Raw genomic sequence first — 16,703 nt, 5'->3', positions numbered from 1 at the left:
AAAAAAAAAAAAAAAAAAAAAACAAAACAAAATCGATAGCCTTAATATTGGGCCCTTTCTGGGGGAGAAAAAGAAAAATGGGCCAGAAAGCCCAAAACGTAAGTGATAGCGGGATGAAAAAGGAGAAATGAGTAATTTCAGGACTCCCAATCTGTAAAACCCTAGCTTTTATACGTTCCTTCAAAGCCTTACTCTGTCTTTGAAGTTCGATCTTCGCCTCCGCCCGTCGCCTCTGAACTCAGAAATTCAATTCTACTAATCCTATTATTCAATTATGCCGCCCAAGTTCGATCCTTCTCAGGTTGTCGATGTTTTCGTCCGAGTTACTGGAGGTGAGGTCGGAGCGGCCAGTTCTCTCGCTCCTAAAATCGGTCCTCTAGGTCTCTCCCCTAAGAAGATCGGAGAAGACATTGCCAAGGAGACGGCCAAGGAATGGAAGGGTCTCAGGGTCACTGTCAAGCTCACTGTGCAGAACCGTCAAGCCAAGGTCTCGGTGGTGCCATCTGCTGCTGCTTTGGTCATCAAGGCCCTCAAGGAGCCTGAGCGTGATCGAAAGAAGACCAAGAACATCAAGCACAATGGTAATATCTCGCTTGATGATGTGATTGAGATCGCTAGGGTTATGAGCCCCAGGTCTATGGCTAAGGATCTCAGTGGAACCGTCAAGGAGATACTCGGTACTTGCGTTTCTGTTGGCTGTACGGTCGACGGTAAGGACCCGAAGGATTTGCAGCAGGAAATTACTGATGGGGATGTTGAAATTCCCCAGAATTGAGAGTGAATTTTTCGCCTTCGAACTTATTTTGTAGTTTCAGTTTTGAATATTTAAATATGTCTCTTTTTACTCTCTTCAAATGACTATCTACGGATACAAGGATTTATTTAATGTTGGAAAGTTGTTTCATTTCATTTCGTGGATGAAAGCATTGTGGTTCCATTTTGAATTGAAGTTTGGACTCTTTGTTTTTATTCAAATCGTTGCATTTCCGGTTGTATTATTGAGAATATCCCTTTTATGATTCCTTCGTTAATCTGAACGCAGGTCATAAGTTCTCTTTCTGGAGGCGTTTTCGTTTTTGTTTGTTCGTTGATCTTGAATTAGTGGTCGCGTTATTATTTAGCATTCTTATTTCCTCATTGGAAACAATATATTCCAGATGAATTGGGTCCTGCGATCTGTCTGTAGACTCTCTTAAGTCCGTAATCATTTTTAAGCATCTGGGGAAGTCTTGTGAAGTTTGGTCCTAGAATATCGAACTACATTTTATCATTTGTCATATGCCCATTAAGTTGCGTTGATCTGTGCAGTGACGGCGTTATGATGTGTATGTTGTCCAAAATGGGGTATAAGTACGTCTCTTCGTCTTACATGGGGTAATTTTATGAGACAGCTCTGACATTTTGAATCATCAAAATGTAGCCCAATTTGTGAGCTTGTTGTGGCCTTCATTTTCTTTTGCTAGTGAAGTGCCTGTGCATTTACTCATCTGAAAAACATATTTGTGTGTTTGACCTTTAGTCTTAAATGTTTAGCCACTCCTCGAAGGACACTTTATACAATCTTTCCATCAATATACTGGGGCAGTTCATAATTTGTTTGGTTATGCCGAGCAATCTTTTCAGGAAATTTCTTATTCTTCAGGAACTATGGATTGGTGTAGCAAACTAGATTGGCTGCATTCTGAACAAATAGCAACTGTGAATCATGTAATCAGTTGCCTCTTAAAGACATCAATGGTTATCTTTAATTTATTTAGTTAATGATATTAATTCATAGATATGTTCGTTTGCTGCTTGTAGTTTCTTTTCGTCTATATCTATGTAGAATACTGGATTTTGTGTAACTTGCATGCTGTCTTTCAGGATTATGAGTCAAATCCGTATGGTGATTTCTGCTTGGATAAACGCTTCTAGTATTTCCTTATTGATTCTTCCTTCCACTTCATACTATTAAGAATAAGAGATCATTGAAGTCAACTACTTTGTAGTGACCTAGGAAGAGTAGTTTTAAGTTCTCCCTGTGCATTGGTTTCTTCGTTTGGAATAGAACCTTTTAAACTATTGAAACTAAAACGCACATCCCGAAAGTGATTCTAGTTTTTTTGGTAATTCTGGTATCTGTGGCCTTTGTTGTTTCTCTCAAACAAGGACGCTAGAAATAGGAGTTAGATACTGTTTTTGAGCTTTCTATTTCTGTCCATTCCTCTGCATTCTTCCACGTGCATCTAAAAATCACCTTTCATTCAGTTTTTACCTTATTAAGCAATTGCTTTCCTTATTTTTCTGTGCTTCCGTTTACCTTCCCTTCATCTGCCTGTGTGAACCACCTCCATCTTCGTAACAAACTCAATTCCCAGTTGGGTTTCTTCCATCGTATATTAGAAGAGGTGAATTGTCACTTGTTTTGATATCACTAGAAAGAAGTATCCAATCTCTCTCTCTCTACTTGTAGAGGAGGAAGAGGGAAGATTGAAATAAATTAGAAAGCTTTGCAATTTCCCTCATTCCCTAGGAACTCCACCAATGGCGAAGAACGTCATGAAATTGAGTTCTTGGGTTGAGGTTGCTCCAATTCTCATCACTTACCGACCGAAACCCTCTACCATCCCATCGTTGGAACCCATTGTCGAAGAAGATGTTGCAGAGGAATATGATGATGAGGATTCATAAACCCATTTCATTCATTAGTTTTTGCAGTTTCAGTTCCCTTTTCTATTTATTCATTACTAGTTCTCATAGTTTCAATCCTTTTCTTGTGAATAGAAATCCGATTCAGATGATCTGATCGTATGCCTTGCATCTCTGTTTGAAATGCAACTGTTGCAATGGCTGATTTCACTCGCAGGTTCTAAAGAGATTGAAGCATCGCAGAACAAAACAAGTGTAAAGATGATGGGGAAAAAGGTTGTATTTAATAAACATTTTCTCCCAAACCGAGCCAACAACCCCCAATATTGTTGGAATTCCAGGTCATTCCGTTCCCATTATGTTGTTTCACATGGTTTAGTTTATTGAGCAGAGTTTGTATGTGGAAAAAAAACAAATCTTTTTCACATGTGATGAAAGCCATGGGCGTAATTGTTTACTTCCCATGTGGTTTGGTTTGTTGACCCACTCGGTTTTACCCCTTTTTATAAGTAAGAACTCCACTCCCCACTTCCCCCATCAAAGCCGATCATCTTCACACTTCTCTCAGAACCAGAGCTCGGTTCGGCCGATTGTTCGTGTTCCCGTTTCGAGGTAGGATCAGGCTTCATTTCTGGGTTTAAAACAATGTGTGAGAAGGTTCAGATTCTGAGTTGGATGGAGAAAGCACCAGCTTTGTATGTTCTCCCAAACAGGGCGTCTGTGTGCCCTGCTTTGGAGACCATTACAGAAGAGGAAGAAACAGAGGATTGCAATGAGAAAGAAGGGTCGTAGTCTTTTCTTTCCTTCTCTCTCTCTATTCTGCCCATTTTAGAACTGTAGTTTGCAAAGGTGTAATATCTATTCAATTATAAAATTTGAGCCTTCTTATTCTTGCTTGTTTCTCTTTAATCCTTGCGCACTTTTGGTGCTGTTCAATTTTATTTTGGAGGATCAAGTAGAAGAAAATGATGAAATGCAGAATTATTTAAGAAATTAAATAATTATAAAACGGGTCTAAATAAAGCTTTTAGACATTTTATGCTGAAAAAGTTGCTTGCTTCGAAATAGTATATCGAAAATTTCATGTAGTCCCACTAAAAAAATTCTTGGTAGGGGAAGGGGTCACTCTTTAAAATATCCTTTTGAGAACGGGGAAGGGGTCAGATTTATCTAACGAGAGTACAAGTAGTAATAATGTTTATAATACTTAGTAATAATGTTTATAATGCTGCATCGTATATAAAATAATACAAAAGAAAAAAAGATAAGGACTTCAATATATATAAAATAATACGAAAGAAAAAAAGATAAGGACTTCAATATATAAAAAATAATACGAAAGAAAAGAAAAAAATGATATAAAATAATAGGGGAATTGATATAGTAATTGATATGTTCCAATTCTAAATAAGTTTCTATCGGAGATGCAACTACTTACAAGTTGGTCAAATCTTTCCTAACATATTTTGTTATCTTTGGGTCATTCTTTAGGCTAGGTCTCTTAGACCCTTCACTTTCGAATTGGAGCTTGCATACAATTGACACTAAACCCCAAACATATCCTTGGGAATTCGAGTTTCACTAAACCTAAAATTTTAATTTTATATTTAAAAGATCAATTAATATTTCATAAAAAAAAATTAAATTTGTCAAGGATGCATTAGTTTGGAAAGTTTATAGATCATACAAATACAAATTTTAAAATGTAGAGACTGTTCAGGGTTTAGCGATTTTAAAATGTAGAGATTGTTTAGAATTTAAGGGTTTTAAAATGTAGAGACTGTTTAGGGTTTAGAATTTGGGGTTTAGGGGTTTTAAAATGTAAAGACTGTTTAGGGTTTAGAATTTGGGGTTTGGGGTTTAGGGGTTTTAAAATGTAAAGACTGTTTAGGGTTTAGAATTTGGGGTTTGGGGTTTAGGGGTTTTAAAATGTAAAGACTGTTTAGGGTTTAGAATTTGGGGTTTGGGGTTTTGGGTTTTGGGGTTTTAAAATGTAAAGACTGTTTAGGGTTTAGAATTTGGGGTTTGGGGTTTTGGGGTTTGGATTTAGGGTTTAAAGAGGTTCATGGCCAAGGGCAAAGATGAGTAACAGCTATTTTGGAATGTACTCAAAATGGTGTTAATAAAGAATCCGTGGGAATTTTCAGAATCTACACACTATGCCTAGTCGATTGGAATTGAGAAAATTCTGTCCCCGTTGCTACAAACATACAATTCATGGGGAGATAAAAAAATAGATCGAACCAAATGTCACCCTTTTCCTATCCAAGGAAGATGCAAAATTACATATATTAAACATATATTAGATTTAAATATAAATAAACCAAATCCTATTTCTTAATTCTAAATTACTTTAGGTCGATCGAAATAGGATTTTCGAGATAAGGAATAAACAAACCCTTAAATCCAAACATCTTTTAGCAGGCGCGACTAAACTAGTATGACATGACTAAACGAGTTATGATGGCCAACGACATCTCGAGTCTCGAGATGGCGTTAAGACATATGGACCCTGTCGATGGGGATCGAGATGACAAGATGAGATGCGACATTGCATTGAGAGACCTTGGCCCGAGTAGACGCAAGGTCGAGCTGAATGACTTGGCCTAGTGTAGAGGCAAGTCGGATGTATCGTAGACGATTAAACATACACGCATAGACGGCGTGTGTGGTTGAACAAGCTTGAATTTCGCATAAGCAATATTCGATTGGCGAACTATAGACCGATTCAAAGATTTAATTTTTACAAATTCAACTAGTTCATGTAAGAAAATTCTTCAATTTCCTAAAATATTAATTATTGAGGTCAAAAGGGAGGTAAGAAAATAAGAACTCCCTACGTTGAAACACCATTTTCTTTCTAAAGAGCTTTTTATGACAATAGCGTGGGAGATACGAAATATTTGTATAAATATTTAATGTTTTGGGTCATCTTCTTCATCCATCGTCTCTCAACAAAGAGAACTAATCTGTGTGTCCTTCATTTGTTTTTTGATCTGTTAATTGCTTATGCAGCTAAGCCTCTTATTCTCCTCGTCGGACACCATTTCATCGACCACCAAGTCCATCAACATCTTGGGAGCCTCTCTCCCTCCCTCTCCCAAATTAGAGTTATGAACTAAATAAATGAAACTTATTGTTGGTCACAACTTATAACAATTAAAACTTTTCTCAACAGTAGATGTGTTTTAAAACATTGTCGAAAAGTCCAAAGAATACAATATCATTAGTAATGGGCTTATGATATGCGAGGTGTAACGGGCCTAATTGCACCTTGGGATCGAACTCGTGCGGCTGTTGCAAAGGCACCCATATTAGGTAAAGGGGAAGTTGAAGGATACCATAAAAGGATCCATAAAAAGTTCAAGAATAGTAAGAGGCAATATGCAGGCTGCCATCCAATCGTTTCCCCCACGCCTCTTTCCATTTCATTACACTATATATACAGACACAAACACAAAAACACAAACACAAGGAAAACCAAACAAATCGGTTCATACAAATCAAACACAACCAAAAAAAAGTTGCAGAGAAATTTGAGGTGGAAAATGGGGAAGAAATCAGTAAGAAACTTGAGGGGTTTGATCAATGAAGTTGCTCCATCTCCCATCATTTCACCCAACAAACCCTCCACCGTTCCTTCATTGGAACCCATCACAGAAGAAACCCCAGAGGATCAGTACGATCAAGACGCCTAAACTCCTCACCCCCACCAGATCTTGGCAGTTTCTTGTCGGACACATCTTGGCAGCTGTTCTTCTTCATAACCAGCTCCTTTAGTTTATCCATTATCACAACGTTGATGTACATATTACTTCAAAAACTTCTCTTTTTGTAAATATAACTATGTATATATGTGTATATATACTGTGTCATGAATTTGATTATATCAAATATTCATGATTTGCTTCTTTTTTTCTGTCCCAAATTATTATCAATTTCAGATCTAACTCCAAAGTTGAGATGAGTTATGAAATTATGGGTTAGATTCAATTCAACTAAATGAAATCTTTATGAATTTGATTCAACTCAGACTTTTCAGACATCATAAACAAAACTACAACTAAAAGTCTCGATTAAACAAGATTAAAACGTAGTTTAGCACAAAAATGAACTCGGAATTACATAATTGGAAGTGGAAAACAGAGACATAAGCAAAAGTAAAGAACACATTTTTCATTTTGATCCTAGAAACGAGATTTGGATAAGATTTATAGGGCGGAGGAAGTTTTGAATGATCCAAGAGCTTTAACAGCTCCTGCTCTAATTATGACTTGATGATAAATTGCAGCAATGGCAGCTCCGACGAACGGCCCAACCCAAAAGATCCACTGTTCAAAACAACCAAACATCAGAGACGATCTGTAAAACAGAGATCTAAATGCTTAAACAGAAAAGTTGGGGAAGAAAGTTACATGATGATCCCAGGCCTCCGTTCTGTTATAGATCACTGCAGCTCCAAAGCTTCGAGCTGGGTTGATGCCGGTGCCGGTGATCGGAATGGTGGCTAAATGAACTATAAACACCGCGAATCCAATTGGGAGTGGCGCCAAAACCTTGAAAATTTGAGACAAAATTAGTTCAATGGTAAACCCAAACAAAACTCAAAACTAACTAACTTACAGGGACGTGAGAATCTCTGGCGTTTCTCTTGGGGTCGGTGGCGGAGAAGACTGTGTAAACAAGAATGAAAGTTCCGGCGATCTCTGCGGCTAAGCCGGTGGTGATGCTGTACCCATCGGCGAGTATATTGGTTCCACCTCTGTAGCGAACGTAATAAGCCTTCTGGAATGATTTAGCCAACGCACACCCACAAATGGCGCCCAAACATTGAGCCATAATGTAAAACACAGCTCTGATTAGGGAGATTTTTCGAGCCAAGAACAGCCCAAATGTCACCGCCGGGTTAATATGCCCTCCTGTATGGTTCAACAAAAAGGGTAATCGGACAGAGTAAACAGAGAGAAAGGGGAAAAAAAACAGAGCAAGAGAAGAAAACTAAACTCGCCTGAAATTCCAGCGGTGCAGTAAACAAGAACGAAGATCATTCCGCCGACGGCCCAGGCAATGCCCAAAACGCCGACGCCGCCGCAGACATTGGTGGCGGACTGGGTGTCATAGCCAATCACAGTGAGAACAAGAACGTACAAGAACAGAAGCGTGGCGACGAATTCGACGGTGATAGCTCTGTAAAATGACCACTGAGTGAACTCCCCGGCGTCAATTAACGGGGCGGGCGGCGGGTCTTGGTAGTCCTTGGCGGTGGCGGCTAACCCACCATTGCTTCTGCGCTCAAACACAGTGTTAGACGACATTGCTCCTGCTGTCTTGGAAGCAGAGGAGAGTTACGTTGGAAGGTAGTGCTTCAAATATTGAATTGGTGATATATTTAAAGCTAAAAAAAATTAAAAAAAAATATTCCTATATTTTCAAAATAACAATATTACATTCATTTTGCCTGAAATTAGTTCTACTTTATCGGGATCGTATGAATTGAATCATATTTGATTTTGTTTCGAAATTTATTTGCTATAATTAGAAATCAATATTTTGAGGTTCATTTACAAATATATCCCCATTTACATGCCACCTATTATTTAACAAGGAAATAATAATAATTAATTATTATTATTATTATTATTATTATTTTGATGCAAGATTCATGCCACGTTTCTTCCTTCTTACGAAAAATCATGCCCCATTTGCATGCCATCTATTATTTAGAAACAAAAAATAATAATAATTATGAAAAATAAAACAGTTAGTAATATATGCAACAATTCTCAATAATACCATTCAACTATTTCAAAAGTATTAATTTTGGATGTAATTTTGGTTTATAAAATAAAATTTTAAAAATTTCCTTACAACTTTTAAAATTTTGATTTTTTCAATATAGTTATCTTGAGTTCCAAATAAATTTACGTTTTCTAAACATAAAAAATATGTTTACCATTTTAAAAATGTTTTTTTTATATATATTTTTAAAGTAACTTTTGAATATTTAAAGATATAAATTTTTTTAAATAAAGTAATAATTCAAGATTTTTTTTATTTTTATTTTATTAATTTGGTCTAAATTTTCAATTAATAAAGTATTCATAAGTTATTCCTTCCATAATAATATGTCGTGCAAAAGTATATATTTGTGGGACTTTTTTGAATTTGTAGGTAGAACTAAAAACGATTTACGATTTAGAGTTTAGGGTTGTTTTATTAAAATTTTACTATGGTAAGCAAAAATTTACCATCTAAATAATTGGAGTCTCAAAAACACTTCAACCCAAACTAACTCGACCCATGAACATCTTATATTTTAAGTGGGTGTAAATATTTAAGAATGCACAACATATATAGTAAATATATGACTTTATAATCATGTTTGATGCTCGTGAAGTCTAATAATGACATGAAAATCTATTTGGCATTAACGGATAACTTGGTCAAAATTTTCGAAAAAAATTATATACTTTGCATAAAATATATGAGAAATATTGTTAGATTTTTCCTTCTTACTCTCAAGATTTTTAAAATGTGTCTAGCAGGCGAGGTTTACAGACTGATGTTTCGTTCTTCTTTCGACTAATGTGAGATTTCATAATTAACCCCTTCATGACCCAGTGTCGTACTCGTTCCTCTTTACAATTGTGAGATCTCACAATCCACCCACCTTTTGGGCCAAGCGCTCTCCCTAGCCCTCGTTACTCTCTTGCTAGCTATTATTATTCCTCTGGTTAATTTAGGGGTGATCTCAGAAAGTAATCCATATTATATGATTATAATTATAGGCATGACCCAGTTGATTCGATCGAACTTTGCATTAAAACATAGACAATTACATAATCGGAGGCCAGAAACAGAGGAAAAGGTAAAGAAAATACAGCAATTGGATTGATGGATAGAAGGCACACATAAAAACCAGTGCCTTTGGGAATTTGGGTAAAGAAAATTCACACTTATTTTGGCCCAAACGCAGAGCAACAGAGATTTGTATTATTAGATTTAAACGGAGGTGGAACTTCTGAACGATCCCAGAGCTTTAACTGCCCCTGCTCTCAGTATGATTTGGTGATAAATTGCAGCAATGGCAGCTCCAATGAAGGGGCCAACCCAAAAGATCCACTGCTCAAACACAAAGCAAAACAAATGAGCTTCAATTACAGAAAACAATCTTATAATAGAGCAGGATTAGGGGAAAATATGAAGTTAGTTACCTGGTCATCCCATGGCTTGTCTTTGTTAAAGATCACGGCGGCTCCAAAGCTTCGAGCTGGGTTGATGCCGGTGCCGGTGATTGGAATGGTGGCCAAATGAACCATAAACACCGCGAACCCAATTGGGAGTGGCGCCAAAACCTTCAATTTTGAGTTGGAAAAGGGTTAGTTTAATGGATTAAGCTCCCAGCTGAACTCAATTTGAGGCATTGAATGAACTTACAGGAACGTGAGAATCTCTGGCATTCCGTTTGGGATCGGTGGCGGAGAAGACGGTGTAAACAAGAACGAAAGTTCCGATGATCTCTGCGGCTAAGCCGGTGCCGGTGCTGTACCCATCGGCGAGTGAATTGGCTCCACCGCCGTACTCATTGTAATGAGCCTTCTGGAACGATTTCACTAAAGCACACCCACAAATGGCGCCCAAACATTGAGCCGCCATGTAAAGAATTGCTCTAACCAAAGACACTTTCCGAGCCAAAAACAACCCAAAAGTCACCGCTGGGTTAATGTGGCCTCCTGCAAAGTTCAACAAAAAAGGCAACTTTTTTACCAACGGACAGAGTTAACAGAGAGAGAAAAACAGAGCAAAATAAGAAAACTAAACTCACCGGAAATTCCAGCGGTACAGTAAACGAGGACGAAAATCATGCCGCCGAATGCCCAAGCAATGCCAAGAATACCGACCCCGCCGCAGATTTGGCCGCCGTTTTTGATGTCGGACTGGTTACTGTAGCCAATGACAGTGAGAACAGTGACGTACAAGAACAAAAGCGTGGCGACGAACTCGGCGATGATGGCTCTGTAAAAAGACCATTGAGTGAACTCGTCGGCGTCGATCAATGGTGCTGGTGGTGGGTCTTGGTAGTCCTTGGTAGCGAACCCACCGGCTTCGAGATCCTTAGACATGGCTGCTGCTCCTTGTGGGTGAAATTGAAGAAGAAATGGAGGAAGGAATTGGGATTTGAAAGCAGAGGAGTTGCAGAGGGGAGTGGTGAAGGTTAGGGATGAAGTGGGGGATTTATATTCGGGGGTTCGAAACCTGAATTGATCAGTGACGGCTATAGATTATAATTAATTCAATTGTCTTATGGAACTTTCTCGCCGCCCCCATTTTGCCGACCCCATTCCATTAATTATAACATCATCCATATAATAAACATTATCTTCTACTAGAATTCTTTTCAAAAAATAAGGTTTATGTTTCAAGTAGACAATCATGCAACCATTTCAACCAAGTAGTCTGCCAAGAATGATTCTCTACAATTATAGGACTCAAGATCATTCAGCCATTAATCATACTTTAGTCACAAGGCCGTGATTCATCTACTAGACTTTGGTACATGTCTCCTTATAACTAAAAGACACGGTTATAGGACCTTACTTGAACAGAATTTGTTGTATAGGTTATACAACTGTGTCCTTAGATTCTAAAGAGACAAGAAGTAAATGAACCACTATCCTGTGACTAGAGCGTGATTAATGGCTCAATTGGCTTCAGTTCTATGGCTACGGAGGATTATTCTTCATCGTATCATTATGGAGATTTGCTGTGTCTAGAACTAACCCGAAGAACCAAAAATATATTTTCGAAGCTAAAAAAAATTAAAAAGAGAAAAAAAAAGGTTAGTGTCATATAAGTCACGTGGGAATAAGTGGGAGAGCGGTCGGCGAGAGCTGACGAGTGACTGAACCGACTAAATGAAATCCATTATACAATAAACCACCACCGTCCATCTTGAGAGAGGGTCCACCACTGTCGAAATTACGAACCAATTAAGTCGTGCCACGTAATAAACGCAATCATGGATGTTATTATAACCTCAAATTTATGGTCGGTCCAGTCAACAAAATGTTCAACGTGGAAAAAATTCTAGGAATTGCCCGAAAAATATAGAAGTTGTAAGGTTTGTGGTTCTGGATGATCCACGTGTCGAATCTTTATTGCTCATTGAAACAATTAAAAACCTTTTTTTTTTTATGGATGAAATTTTAGTGCATCATAGGGTTTGTCAGTTCATCCTTGGATGGGCGGTAGCCGTTGGGACGTCATTATAATTTTTTTCCTTTCTTTTTTCAAAAAAATAATTTTATTTGTATTTTTGTTGGATGAATTATATATACATTTTAGTTATGGGTTTGTTTAAAACTAATAATTAAATTGTGAAGGTGATAATGTTAATTATTTTATTTCTTTTTTAACTAATAATAAAATACTATTTGAGTTTGTATGGTTGGATGAAAGTACTGGAGTTATATTAAGGAATATTCTCTCCATTGGTATGAGACCTTCTTAGAAGCCCAAAGCAAAACCATAAAAGCATCATATAGTTATGGAGAGTCGTGTTCATCTAACATGGTATCACCATGTCAATAGAATCTTTAAATGTTGAACAAATAACTCCAAAAGAAAAGGAGTCGAGCCTCAATTAAGGGGAGGCGTACTTTGTTCGAGGGGCGGTGTTGGATGAAAGTCCCATCTTGGATGAGGCCTTTTGGAAAAGTCCAAAACAAAGTCATAAGAGATGTGTTCATCTAACATAGTATCAGAGTCACCTCGACCTTGTTCCTTATTTATATATATATGTAACTTTATAAATTATATATATTTTATAATTTTTTAATATAAATTATATTGAAAAATGAAAATTAACCGTTAAAATTTATTTAAAAAGAAGAATATTATAATTTTAAAATATACTTTATTTATTTATTATTATTATTATTTTGTAATTCTAGATGCCTGTGTTTTTTATATTAAATAATAAATACTATTTATTTATTATAAAAAAAACCAATATTTAATCAGATTCAAACAAACCCATAAAGATAAAATTAGACAATAATTAAGTTCATTAACTACTTTTAACATGGTTGGATACGTGCTTATATATAAACAACATCATGAGATGTTAAGTAATTATATAGAACACAGAAAGCAAAATTAAAACCAAATAGGCATTTTTTTTTGCCAATTATTTAACACGACGGCGCCCATTAATCAGGAGCTTGTAAATGATTATTTAACACGGCGGCGCCCGTTTATCAGGAGCTTGTGAATGATCCCAGAGCCTTGCCGGCGCTTGCTCTTAATATGAACTGATGGTAAATTGCAGCAATGGCAGCTCCGATGAAGGGTCCGACCCAAAACATCCACTGTTCAAACATGCCAAACGTTAGATATATACATATATTATATATTACTTCAAATCTAGAATGAACAGCAAATTGGTTTTGTATGTACTTGATCGTCCCATGGCTTGGATTTGTTGAACACCACTGCAGCTCCGAAGCTTCTAGCTGGGTTGATGCCGGTGCCGGTGATCGGAATCGTGGCTAAGTGAACCATGAACACCGCGAACCCAATTGGGAGTGGCGCCAAAACCTTTCATTTTGAATTTATAAGCCATTAATTTCTGGTTTTCTAATCAGTTTTGTTGGGTTTCAAATTTCTTACCGGAACATGGGAGTCTCTGGCATTTCTCTTCGGGTCGGTGGCGGAAAACACAGTGTAAACGAGAACGAAGGTTCCGATGATCTCGGCGGCTAATCCGGTGCCGGAGCTGTAACCGTCAGCGAGCGAATTGGCTCCACCGCCGTACTTAATGTAGTGGCCGTTTTGGAATGCCTTCACTAACGCACACCCACAAATGGCGCCCAAACTCTGCGCCGCCATGTATAATACGGCTCTCACCAACGACACCTTCCGAGCCAAGAACAGCCCAAATGTCACCGCCGGATTTATGTGTCCCCCTGCGTATCCCCCAACAATATTCAGTAACAAAAAATTAAATTAATCATGCCCTATTTGATTCGTTGAACTCACCGGAAATACCGGCGGTGCAGTAAACGAGTACAAAAATCATGCCGCCGAAGGCCCAAGCGATGCCCAAAATGCCGACGCCGCCGCAAATCTGGCCTCCATTGTCAACATCACTCTGAACTTTATACCCAATGACAGTGAGAACAGTGACATACAAGAACAAAAGGGTAGCAACAAACTCGGCTATAATGGCTCTGTAAAATGACCACTGAGCAAACTCCTGTGCGTCGATCAATGGCGCTGCCGGCGGGTCTTGGTAATCCTTGCCGCTAAACCCACCACGCCCTCCGGCTTCAATATCCTTCGACATGCTTCAAACAAGAAATTTAAATCTGGGAAACTGATTGCTTCGAAAAACAGAGCAGAATTTGCAGATTGAGGATGAAAAACAGAGGAATGGGAATGTAGATTTATAGTGGGAGAAGGAGGAGTGGATTGAAGACTGGAAATTTCAGGATCGTGAAAAGTTTATGGTGTTCTTGCGCCGCCCCATTTTGTTCTGTTCTTTTCTGTTGCTTTTCGTGAGCTCTCTCACTGCCACTCACAGGCAGCGGGCGGCGCTTCTTCGCTTTTCTTGTCGTTTCCTTTCTGGTAGGTTCTTGAAACTAGTCGGTAATTAATTAATATTAAGCTTTTAATTATTTCGGTTTAATGTGTTCTATCTTCTTCGAATGTTTTAGGTTTAATTATTCCATTTCATATCAAAATTTGGATTAGTTGCGTAATTATTAACTTAAGCGCTGGTTTATTATAATACATTATCTATTCTATTTTAGGTTTATTATAATACATTATCTATTTCTATTTTACATTAGAATGTTAACTTATTAAAAATTTATTAAACACATGAACGCGAGTCGAGAGACTTGAAGTCGGCCTCAACTTATATTGCTGAGTTTGCGAAGAGTCGATGGACAGAGACGTCAACCATTTGTATGACCAATCGTCAAAATCATGTTTATGCCCGTTTAGAGCTAGAATGTCGTGGAGTATAGGAGATGCGAGTAGTACAATTTAGAATTAAATAAGTAATTTAATTTTTAAAAAATAGAATAAATTGAAAGTTTAATAAAGTGTGATTGTTATTTATTATTATGATTATTTTAAAATAAAATGGTCCAATAATGAAAAATAATTCATTATTTGTAATATTGTGGAGTTGGTGTACGTATTAGGCGAGGAATCCCGGCTGAAGGATACAGTCACGTGCGAGTAAGTCGTTGAGGCATGATTGAAACGACCAATCAAATCAATATCCACCGTCCATCTCCAACTGGGCCCACTCCTTCTTTTATTTCCCCTTCTCCGCATTGCCTTTTTATATAAAAACAAAATATCAAATTTTTAATGGCATTATTAAAAAAAAAAAAAATTAATAAAACAGGTTGTGGAATAGAAAAGAAAAAAAAGTTGTGGCTGTTGATTTCCCACGTGTCATGCCAAGTAATTTTACTCGTTTTATCGAATTTAATTCATTTTCGTTGATATATTTTAAAACTATTTTTAATTTTGAAGGGATATTAGAAATTTTCTCTCCCAAATAAGAAAAAAATGTATAATTTCATTCAACAGATAAAATTTATATTGTAACATATAAATACATCGATCCCATTAGATATAGGTCGAGAAAAATTTATGAACATTTTGTCCACACAAAAGGGGTAGGAGACTAGGAATTTACAAAGCATTTGTACTAACTCGAGAAAATAATAAAATGATAAATGATAAATTATGACTATGCATCATTCAATTAACATCCTAAATAATTCAGAAGCGACAGAGAGAAATCATAAAAATTAATTTGTGTATGGTTTTTTCATTGGCTCCAATGAGAGAGGGAAAAGTAGTAACCTTCAATGCACCTCCTGCTCCTGTTTCCCACTAGTTTTAGCATCATCCTGAATCTCCTTCCCATGCTTCGTTTCATACAGATGTTTCGATTCCTCCAGCTGCTTGGACACCTAATCATTAAGAAAAAACCAACCAACAAAATTCAAACTCGAAATCTTCCAGAAATAAAGCAAAACACGTTCTACTATGTCGAGTCAGCATATTTTGATCATAAAAGATGAGATCTTTGAATGGAAATGAACGGAAAATGGAAGCTTCTAACTAATAAGATGAATGTGGATTTTATCACCCTTTTGAACAAATCAACATTAAGTGATTGTTACTACCTATTTTTTATTTTACTCTAAATTTGGGTACCCTGATTAGATTAAATACTTCATTCATCAGATTCTCAAATCAAATAACACAACGTAGAGATGAACATGTGAAACTGCCAGACCAAATACTGATGTGATGACTTACAACGCATTGATTAACAAGTTCCTTATTTGGTTTAAATTCGATGATGAAGAGTTCAGCAAATTCAGATTCATTACAATCATGCATACGCAACAATTGAAATATTAATTTTCATGGTTGCCAAGCTGGGGCTTGGGGAGGGGGGTGTAGATAGAAAGGGACGTACTTTAATTGAGTAAGCCATGGGCAATAATGTATCTGGATCCATTGCATCTTCTGGGAAGTTTCGCAAAGCATGTATGAGTTTTTCAAAGGGCAACTTTACCTGCGGAAAAAAAAAAAACAATATTAGGATCTAGCAACAACGTAAATGTGGACGCCGAAACTATTTGAAGCAATTCATAACTCACCAAGTCATCATGGCAATATTTTAGAAGAGCCAAACCAACTTTAAAAACAATCGTAACACCCTGTGGTAGAAGACATTAATAATAAGCGTGAACTTCTTTATAGAAGAATTGTGTTGCAGAAAAGGATGCATATGATTTCAAGTAACCAACCTCATAAAGAAAGACATCCCAAATTCGTAGAGCCAAATGGAAGGGGAAAGAGTAAGAGAAAACGGTAATAAACCATTGGCTCGCGTACATGCTAGGATTTATCATTTCCTGTGTAAAATGCTCTCCAAGCTTGGGCAGCTGCTCTCTCACAAGGTTATCAAATTGAAATAGGTACTGCTGCACTAGAGGAAGCCCCGCCTATCCCAAGAAAAAAAAAAAAAAAAAAAA

At 37.1% G+C, this 16,703-nt stretch overlaps 5 protein-coding genes across 8 annotated transcripts in view; 1 reads left to right on the top strand and 4 right to left on the bottom strand.

Moving 5' to 3' along the window:
* The first annotated feature begins 180 nt into the window (after positions 1-180).
* Positions 181-998, top strand: LOC111433294 (60S ribosomal protein L12-1). The gene has a single exon (XM_023070294.1). It carries the CDS (start codon positions 275-277, stop codon positions 773-775), a length of 501 nt encoding a protein of 166 aa, XP_022926062.1. The 5' UTR covers positions 181-274; the 3' UTR covers positions 776-998.
* Positions 999-6,676: 5,678 nt separating this feature from the next.
* LOC111433284 (probable aquaporin PIP2-5) lies at positions 6,677-7,990 on the bottom strand. The gene is made up of 4 exons (XM_023070281.1): positions 7,637-7,990; positions 7,252-7,547; positions 7,044-7,184; positions 6,677-6,959 (listed from the first exon to the last, which is right to left on the bottom strand). The coding sequence occupies exons 1-4, from the start codon at positions 7,941-7,943 to the stop codon at positions 6,840-6,842; spliced, it is 864 nt and encodes a 287-aa protein (XP_022926049.1). The 5' UTR covers positions 7,944-7,990; the 3' UTR covers positions 6,677-6,839.
* A 1,411-nt stretch (positions 7,991-9,401) lies between these two features.
* Positions 9,402-10,858, bottom strand: LOC111433285 (aquaporin PIP2-2-like). The gene is made up of 4 exons (XM_023070282.1): positions 10,454-10,858; positions 10,066-10,361; positions 9,843-9,983; positions 9,402-9,750 (listed from the first exon to the last, which is right to left on the bottom strand). The coding sequence occupies exons 1-4, from the start codon at positions 10,749-10,751 to the stop codon at positions 9,631-9,633; spliced, it is 855 nt and encodes a 284-aa protein (XP_022926050.1). The 5' UTR covers positions 10,752-10,858; the 3' UTR covers positions 9,402-9,630.
* Positions 10,859-12,677: 1,819 nt separating this feature from the next.
* LOC111432950 (aquaporin PIP2-1-like) lies at positions 12,678-14,136 on the bottom strand. Its single transcript, XM_023069771.1, has 4 exons — positions 13,669-14,136; positions 13,300-13,595; positions 13,087-13,227; positions 12,678-12,998 (listed from the first exon to the last, which is right to left on the bottom strand). Exons 1-4 carry the CDS (start codon positions 13,973-13,975, stop codon positions 12,888-12,890), a joined length of 855 nt encoding a protein of 284 aa, XP_022925539.1. The 5' UTR covers positions 13,976-14,136; the 3' UTR covers positions 12,678-12,887.
* Positions 14,137-15,362: 1,226 nt separating this feature from the next.
* The window catches only part of LOC111433291 (EVI5-like protein), a 6,535-nt gene continuing 5,194 nt past the window's right edge, over positions 15,363-16,703 (bottom strand). For 3 of the 4 annotated variants that reach the window (XM_023070290.1, XM_023070286.1, XM_023070287.1), the window contains 4 exons: positions 16,476-16,673; positions 16,326-16,385; positions 16,142-16,240; positions 15,363-15,626 (listed from right to left, as the gene is read on the bottom strand). In XM_023070290.1, coding sequence (XP_022926058.1) covers positions 15,519-15,626; positions 16,142-16,240; positions 16,326-16,385; positions 16,476-16,673 — 465 coding nt within the window. In that variant the 3' untranslated portion in view covers positions 15,363-15,518. Of the gene's footprint in view, positions 15,627-16,052; positions 16,241-16,325; positions 16,386-16,475; positions 16,674-16,703 lie in introns of all 4 variants that reach the window. The other variant, XM_023070289.1, reaches the window with a different exon arrangement.

The sequence above is a fragment of the Cucurbita moschata genome, unplaced genomic scaffold, assembly GCF_002738365.1.
Source record: "Cucurbita moschata cultivar Rifu unplaced genomic scaffold, Cmos_1.0 Cmo_Scf00041, whole genome shotgun sequence".
Classification (NCBI taxonomy): Eukaryota; Viridiplantae; Streptophyta; class Magnoliopsida; order Cucurbitales; family Cucurbitaceae; genus Cucurbita; species Cucurbita moschata.
Note: the sequence above shows the minus strand (reverse complement) of the source record. Positions and strands in the feature narration are given on the sequence as shown.

What these genes read in the sequence shown, in the direction of transcription:
- LOC111433294 (XM_023070294.1), top strand. Translation starts at nt 275, where the DNA reads ATGCCGCCCAAGTTCGATCCTTCTCAGGTTGTCGATGTTTTCGTCCGA.
- LOC111433284 (XM_023070281.1), bottom strand. Translation starts at nt 7,943, where the DNA reads ATGTCGTCTAACACTGTGTTTGAGCGCAGAAGCAATGGTGGGTTAGCC. An exon ending in CCAGAGATTCTCACGTCCCT is followed by an intron (nt 7,185 to 7,251) that starts GTAAGTTAGTTA and finishes CAAATTTTCAAG; the next exon opens with GTTTTGGCGCCACTCCCAAT. An exon ending in CGGAGGCCTGGGATCATCAT is followed by an intron (nt 6,960 to 7,043) that starts GTAACTTTCTTC and finishes TGTTTTGAACAG; the next exon opens with TGGATCTTTTGGGTTGGGCC.
- LOC111433285 (XM_023070282.1), bottom strand. Translation starts at nt 10,751, where the DNA reads ATGTCTAAGGATCTCGAAGCCGGTGGGTTCGCTACCAAGGACTACCAA. An exon ending in CTGTACCGCTGGAATTTCCG is followed by an intron (nt 10,362 to 10,453) that starts GTGAGTTTAGTT and finishes TGAACTTTGCAG; the next exon opens with GAGGCCACATTAACCCAGCG. An exon ending in ACAAGCCATGGGATGACCAG is followed by an intron (nt 9,751 to 9,842) that starts GTAACTAACTTC and finishes GTGTTTGAGCAG; the next exon opens with TGGATCTTTTGGGTTGGCCC.
- LOC111432950 (XM_023069771.1), bottom strand. Translation starts at nt 13,975, where the DNA reads ATGTCGAAGGATATTGAAGCCGGAGGGCGTGGTGGGTTTAGCGGCAAG. An exon ending in CTGCACCGCCGGTATTTCCG is followed by an intron (nt 13,596 to 13,668) that starts GTGAGTTCAACG and finishes GGGGATACGCAG; the next exon opens with GGGGACACATAAATCCGGCG. An exon ending in CCAAGCCATGGGACGATCAA is followed by an intron (nt 12,999 to 13,086) that starts GTACATACAAAA and finishes ATGTTTGAACAG; the next exon opens with TGGATGTTTTGGGTCGGACC.